Raw genomic sequence first — 7,621 nt, 5'->3', positions numbered from 1 at the left:
ATGTTGAAAAAAAGCTGTTCTTGAAAAAATCACATGTATTAAAAAGACTGATTTGTAGTTTGCCACAGTTTGGACTTATTGTGTTCAATTGTAGTATTTAGTAGTGAAATATAAAAAAAAAAAATACACGAGTCCATCTTGATGAGAATCAATAATCAGAATTGCAGTTTTCAGTCACATCAAGTGAGTTTCTGCTAACCGTCATTTCCGGATGTCCGTGAAGGCAGCACGCCGTTAGGTCAGCTGACTATGAGCTGTCATGTGGTGTTCACAGACAGCGGAGAGTATGCGGAAAGTGCATCAATAAACAACCGGGCTCCCTTTAAAGAGAGCACACAGCTCGGTGGTTGTTGTGTTACAGGTTCGTTTCTGTCCTCCAACATGGCTTGGACAAAATATCAGCTGTTCCTGGCGGGGCTGATGCTCACCACTGGCTCCATCAACACCTTATCCGCAAAGTGAGTAAATTTAACTTTATTTATTTTTAAATAGTGTTACGTGTTTATAGTTAGTTGGTTACATTATACTTGAATAACTTAAATCAGGTTAGTGCAACATAATAAATTCAACACTTATTTTCTTCCGTTTTATCTACGTGAATTAGTAGTTTCATACATTAAGTCGTGTTTCTGTTTTTTTTCCCCCAACAACACAGATGTAGCTAGCCGTTAGCAGTTAACGCCAGATAGTAAAATACTTTGTCTTGTTGTCAAGCTAGGTGCCAAACAACGTCTATTTAGATGTTCGTGTAAAAAGCATCAGCAGTCAGTGAAATATTGACGCAGATGTTCCTGTTGATAAGGTTTAGACAGGAAACTGTTGCTAATGAGAAACAAACGACCCAGTTTTTGCTTACCTTGTGGTGAGCAAAAACTGGGTCGTTTGTCAGCATTGGTCATCTCTTCTAAGATGGTTTAAGGCACCTGTGCTGAATGAAGCTCGATTACTTCGCAGGGCTTCAAATGAATAGCCTTGCTTTGCTAACTATATGGTACACTGAGGTCAACGCATGACTTGCTGCCATTTGGTCGTAAAATTCTCAGTATCGAGCCTAATATCCAACAATAAAACAAACTGCTAGAATTTGCATTTATGTTTTATTTCGCTAGATTTTAATTATTTTTGAGCAGAAATTATGTAAATTTTACAGGTCTTTATTCATTTAGATAAATGCATTTTATTTTTCTTAAAGAAAAGGGAAAAATTGCCAGCAACAGTGCGTTTATATTTCAACTAATTTCACTCTAATTAATTCAGTTCAGCATTTCAGGGATCAGGGCATCGATTTAAAATATCTTAATCTGCCTCTTTACAGACTTCTTGAATTAATTAAACTTTACCAAGACTTTTAATTTATTCCCCCCTGGAAACAACAATTACTTGGCAACAGCAGCCTCCGAGTTAAGAAGCTCAGGTTTTTAGCAAGTTTGGCTTCAGCATTAGTGTTGTTAATATACTAGTTAAATGTTGGACACAAACCAATATTTTTCCTCCCAGACAAAAACTTTATCAACTACAAGTCTTGTGACTTTGGCTAAGTTGACATATAAATACATTTACAACCCACATAAACATATTCGCTGTTCTCAGCTGGGCAGCATACATGACAAATTTAAAAAAACTGTAACTAGACCAAAATTTTCAGCTCAATACAAATCAAAATGTTTGATTTGTATAAGAAAATATGCTGTTGGAGTTAAAAGATTATCAAAAATTACATTCGTAAACAAATCTAACTAAAGTTTTAATGAGTAATATTTACTACCTTCCAAAATTTATTTTTATAGTGTTTTTTTTGTGTTGATTTTTAATAAATGACAAGTATGCTTTGTTTTTTAGCCTATTTAGTCATTTTGTCGTCATCCAAGCGAAATTAGCACATTCCTAATCAGAAATCACTTCCAATAACCAGAGTAGAAAATGATGAATATTTAATTACTTTTGTCATTAAAGATTTATGTAGCAAGAATACATTTTTCACTGAAAGAAAAATTAAAACGGAGGCAAAATGATAAATTCCAATCTATTCAAACAGCAAACTATGAAATATTCTACTGAAACTTATGTAATGCCTTCAGTTTCTTCGTCTTAATCATTTGTCACATTAAGCTTAAACTCTTCTCTTGGGAACTGTTATAAAAATAACATTTTTGATTTCAGCATTATTAAAGAAAATGAATTAAAACAAAAGTGAACTTTTAGCTTTATTTGTTTATGAAGCAGGACTGAAATGTGTCTTGATTGGACTTAAAACTAAAATCTGAGGCTGAAGAAGGAGGAACTCTTGACTAGAAACGCCTCATTTGCAGTCTGACTGTAAACTTTCAAATGTCACAGATGTGCTTTTTTCCATCTAAAGTCATAGAATAATCTGGTTTTCTTGAGCAACAGCCTGAAAGTGAAGTACATATGATCAACAATTCTATTTTTAAATATTAAATAATCTTTTTCTATAGGAGCCTATAGAAAGTGCATCACATTGGAGAAACCCAACATTTGGCTTTTTTAACTTCTCCAATATTTTGTGATGTCAGCGTTATCCTTCCTGTCTCTCGCTTCCATTTCCTCGTGTCGGGTTCTATTGAAAAAGAATACTTGCTTCTAAAGAAAAGAAAAAATTATGATAATGATCCCTGCACTGTCATGTTGCTCAGAGGGGAACTCTGCTACTTACAGGTTAGATTTCACTACAGTCACATGATGGCTCACCTGTCACAGAGCTGCTTCCCGGCAGCAGAGATGGCAACTCAGTCATTCTGCGGCTGCTTGCATTTTGTTTTAAGTGCTGTGGAAACGTATGTAAAAGCAAAGTGATGCTGTAAAACAGATTATTGTAGATTTTGATCTGATGGATTTTAAGCGAGCATTTGAATCTTGACTGACATGCGAGGACACGACTCTCGCGTGTCAGTCATGCTTCTTGTGACTAGCCAAAGGCTTTATGATGACCTAAGCACTCATTAACCACACAAGTAAAATGCAACGTCATCACCATTTTGTCTGCGTTTGCAGTGAGTCTGGCCTGCTGACATTCACACTTGTATGTCAGACATTATTTTTACTGTATTTGCTTCCTGACGTCTTTTGAAGTCTAGTCGAAACATTCACCGCTATCATGCTTTACGGGTTACTTGTGTGTCGGTAACCAATCTGCATGATGTGTTTTTTCTCTGACAGATGGGCTGACATGTTCTCAGCAAAGGGTTGCCATGGTAACCCTGAACACACCTTCTCCCATCCGTTTGTACAGGTACAGTAATGTGCTTTAAATGGCAACATTTTGTAAAGGAGCTGATAGAAATTTTGTTCACAGAAAAGGGCACATGTGATGTATAAACTGGTTGTCTATCTGAAGTATTTTCAACTTATTATATTCTCCTGCACTGAAGAATCAGTGTTTTACTGAGCAGTGTAGGTCTTTTCCACCTTTTGCAATTATGTTCAGTCAAAGCGAGACTGAATTGACTAGTGTGACCTCATAAAGTAGTAATTTTATGAGGCAGGAGAACAACTTCTGTTAAAGTGTTATCACAAAGGAATGCCTGGAAACCACAAAGAAATATGTTAAGAACTATCAACAAGTCATATCAAAATGTAGTGGAAAAATGCTAGCATTAGATTAGCATTCAGTAAACTGCTGTGCAGGGAAACATTGTCAGCAGAAGTGAGATTTAAGTTAAATCACTGGTGAATGTGTCTCTCTCTTTCCAGGCTGTGGGAATGTTTCTGGGCGAGTTCAGCTGCCTCGCCGTCTTCTACATCTTGCTGTTCCATGACAAACGCAGCCCAGAGCCGAGAATGAATGTCGGCCAGAGCTTCAACCCTCTACTCTTCTTCCCTCCTGCAATGTGTGACATGATGGCCACGTCCATCATGTATGTTGGTAAGTTCAGCAGAGCGACCAGAGCGGTTCGTATGGTTTGTTTCCTGGTTCAGTCAAGGAGACTGATTGGAAATCTACAATTTCAATCGGACATTACAAATCAATAATTCATTTCTCTTCATTAATTGGATAAAATAACTTTTTGCAGTTGATCTGCATTCATTAAATTCTAGAGTCTTGTTTGCAGAACTGTTTTTCTCTTCTAGCTCTCAACATGACGAGCGCCTCCAGCTTCCAGATGCTTCGCGGCGCCGTCATCATCTTCACCGGTCTCCTGTCTGTAGCTTTTCTGGGTCGTCGGCTCGCACCCAGCCAGTGGCTTGGCATCTTCATCACCATCCTCGGCCTGGTGGTAGTTGGACTCGCCGACTTTGTTAGCGGCCACAGAGATGACTCCCACAAGCTCACTGATGTCATCACAGGTAAAAACTTTTTCTAAGGCAAAATCCTTGCATAAAGACAAAATGTTTTTAATTAGATTTAAAGTAAAGTTGAAGTCCACCTTCTGCTCTGCAGGTGATCTCCTGATCATCATGGCTCAGATCATCGTTTCGGTGCAGATGGTGCTGGAGGAAAAGTTTGTCTACAAGCACGATGTGCATCCTCTTCGAGCCGTTGGAACTGAAGGTAAACAAGTTGATAAGTAAGCTACAACAACAAAAGTGATGTTATAATAATCTTTAAAAAGGTTCACTAATTCGGCAGCGACATGAATACCAAAAAAACACACCAGGCAGGTAAGGGACAATTAATCTGTCATCTACTGATACTTGTGGCAAAAATACCTGAAGGAAAACTATCACTAAAATTGACTTGTTTATGATTATTTGCATTTTAAGCTTATATTAGTCATTTACTGGGTATTGACTGCGTCTGAACCGTTACTTGATGTATTAGTTTGTCCGACGGCATTTTGTAAGCTTTATGGAATTTCATGTAGCCACTGTTTGCAATAATATAATCATCTTAGAGCTGAGAAACGGAGCACAAATGTACCTTCAAGGTCTTCTCTCAGCTATCAGTAGGCCTGTTGCAACAAACACACTTCTGTTTCACTGTCCAGTGACCTTGTGTTGATGATTTCCTAATGTAAATTAACAGGTAGTCCTATAAATCAGCAGGTATGAACTGATGCATGATATGTCTAATATGTCCCCTAGTCAATAACTCCATGTTGTTCCCAAAGAAATCAACCATAACTCACTAGTTTTCAAATACTGGAATATTGCTTATAATCATAAAAATCCCAAAATGTTAATACTGTGAGTTTTATGTAATGTGCAATATTTGCAAAACCCCTAAGGGAAAAAAATCATTTGAGGCTCCCCGAAAAATTGGCACTCTCGGTTACCGCCCCTGTAAGGAGTTTGTAATGCCGGGCCAAGCAGGGCATTAGAAAAGTTGATCAGAGTTGATGGCTAGAGGTAAAAACGGAAAGAGGCTAGAAAATTGCAAAATCATTTATGATTTCCTTTTAATTTCATAAATTCTGTATGTTAAAATCCTGATGAAATGATCTCAGCAGCTGTAACAAGTTACTTTGGTATGCACCACTCAAGTCACAAAAACTTTTTTTTTTTTTTTTTTTATTAGGTGAAATTTGAGCTGATATTGGTTTGATTTCACTTAAACAGCTGGTTAAATGTGTGTTTTCTACCGTCAGGTTTGTTTGGTTTTGTCGTCCTTTCCCTGCTGCTCATCCCCATGTACTTCATCCACGTCGGGGACTTCAGCGACAATCCTCGGCAGGTCCTGGAGGACGCGCTCGACGCCTTCTGTCAGATCGGATACAAGCCCCTCATCCTCTTGGCTCTCCTGGGCAACACGGTCAGCATTGCCTTCTTCAACTTCGCCGGGATCAGCGTCACCAAGGAGATCAGCGCCACCACCCGGATGGTGCTGGACAGCCTGCGTACGCTGGTCATCTGGGTGGTGAGCCTGGCCCTGGGCTGGGAGCAGTTTCACGGCCTGCAGGTTCTGGGATTTTTGGTCCTGCTGACGGGCACGGCGCTCTACAACGGACTGCACCGCCCCCTGCTGGCCAGGATACCGTGGTGCGCCGCCAGGATGAACCTGAACGATGAAGGCAGCGATGCGGAAAGAGAGAGACTGCTGAATGAAGGAAGGGTGCCGGCCAGTGAAGACACATAAACTGAGCTGAAACACTCGGCAAAAACAGTTCCACAGAAACTGCAGCTCCTGTAAATGCTGTCAGGCATCTTTATGCATTTTCTGTTCATGCCTCAAGTTTTCACTGATCTCATAAAATGCTGTAATATGAAACTGTTTTTAAAAGTAATTCTTTAACATTTTTTTGGGTGCGGTGGGGGGGGGAGCTTTCTTTTTTTGCAGAGAACTTGAGTCTCCTGACAACACTTTCTTAAAGACAAATCGATTTGACTTCATACATTCATTCAGGAAGAAAGAAAAACAAAGTCACTGCTGGCACTTATCAGTCCTCCTGCTGTGAATAATTTGTACAATCCCCTTTTATCTGTAGAATGGCACTTACTCTTCTCCTATAACATTTCACACACTTATAGCAGGATTTAGGTTTGAGAGGGCAACCTTGTCTGTTGAACCGATACTGTGTTGTCTGGGTTAATATGCTGCTGAGAGACCCATTGACAATCTTTAATCTGAATTTTAAATCGTCCTGGTATTTCAAAGGGTTCATATCTTGAGGATCTCTGAGATTACATGGGCAAAAAGCAGTGCTTTTCCAAATTATTCTTTATTTCAGATTAAAGCCAGCTTACTGGCATCACTCCTAAATAACTGCTCGGCATGCAGATAAAGTTTAATGCTCGTTACAGAAATCTTGGGAGCCCTATGATACAAGTGGAGGTTATACCAGATAAAAGTGCTTAGAAATCCTGATTTCACATAAAAATGTAAAGACAGAGAATTTTAAACTGACTTTAACTAGATTTTAAAAGCATCTTCTTCTGGTGAGAAGTTGGGAAGATTTACAGAAATCTTGGGTATTGTGTTTCTTATACTGCCAGTTTCTTTGTTGCACTTATTTTTCTTTATAACTGGAAAAGGGTTCCAGGTTTGAGGTCAAATGTATTCCCCACACTTGAAAGTGAAGTCAATATTGACATTTTTTTTTCCAATTTTTTTAAATTTTTTTTAGTTCAGTTATTTTCTCCAAATACTAAGTTATTTGAAAATTAACATCAGTACTATTGTTCTCTAGAGGTGATCTGATGTCAATATTTTTTTTTACCTGCAAGAGTCGTCTACAGTAGAAGGAGGGACCGGGCCGGTTGGCATGCTTTTTTTGTCTGTCGGCCATATTGGATTTAACAAAGTAATTTATTGCATTTACTGATGCAATAAGTAAATGCAATAACTACTGGCCATCAACTACTGATGGCCAGTAGTTGATGGCCATCAGTAGTGCATTTTATGATGCATTAGTGTCCACTTCAGTGGTCTGTGTGCATTTATAACATAAAAATCCACAAGAAGCACAAGAAAATGGCTTTTAGAAAGCTGTCCACTGTAGTGACCACTATGCATGAAAGGGTTAATTATTCTGTTTGAATTTGTTCTTGTCCCAAAATGTCAGACAATTACAAGCTAGAAATGGAAGAAACTGAAAAGCTTGAACATCACAACATTTTAAAGGAAGTGTTTCTGTGTAATAGGAATTTTTAGTTTCTTAGGGAATCTTAAAGAAGCCAAAAAATGTTTTATGTAGTTTTTTCTAATTATTTTTGCTCTTATTTT

The 7,621-nt window shown here is 38.3% G+C and overlaps 1 protein-coding gene across 1 annotated transcript; it reads left to right on the top strand.

Annotated features, from left to right (window-relative positions):
- Positions 1 to 225: 225 nt before the first annotated feature.
- On the top strand, positions 226 to 6,166 carry slc35f6 (solute carrier family 35 member F6). Its single transcript, XM_008397510.3, has 6 exons — positions 226 to 458; positions 3,178 to 3,250; positions 3,712 to 3,883; positions 4,090 to 4,305; positions 4,400 to 4,510; positions 5,547 to 6,166. The coding sequence occupies exons 1-6, from the start codon at positions 250 to 252 to the stop codon at positions 6,032 to 6,034; spliced, it is 1,269 nt and encodes a 422-aa protein (XP_008395732.1). The 5' UTR covers positions 226 to 249; the 3' UTR covers positions 6,035 to 6,166.
- Positions 6,167 to 7,621: the final 1,455 nt, after the last annotated feature.

This window comes from Poecilia reticulata, chromosome 21, assembly GCF_904066995.2.
Source record: "Poecilia reticulata chromosome 21, P_reticulata-male-v2, whole genome shotgun sequence".
Lineage (NCBI taxonomy): Eukaryota > Metazoa > Chordata > Actinopteri > Cyprinodontiformes > Poeciliidae > Poecilia > Poecilia reticulata.
This window is presented reverse-complemented; position numbering and strand designations above follow the sequence as displayed.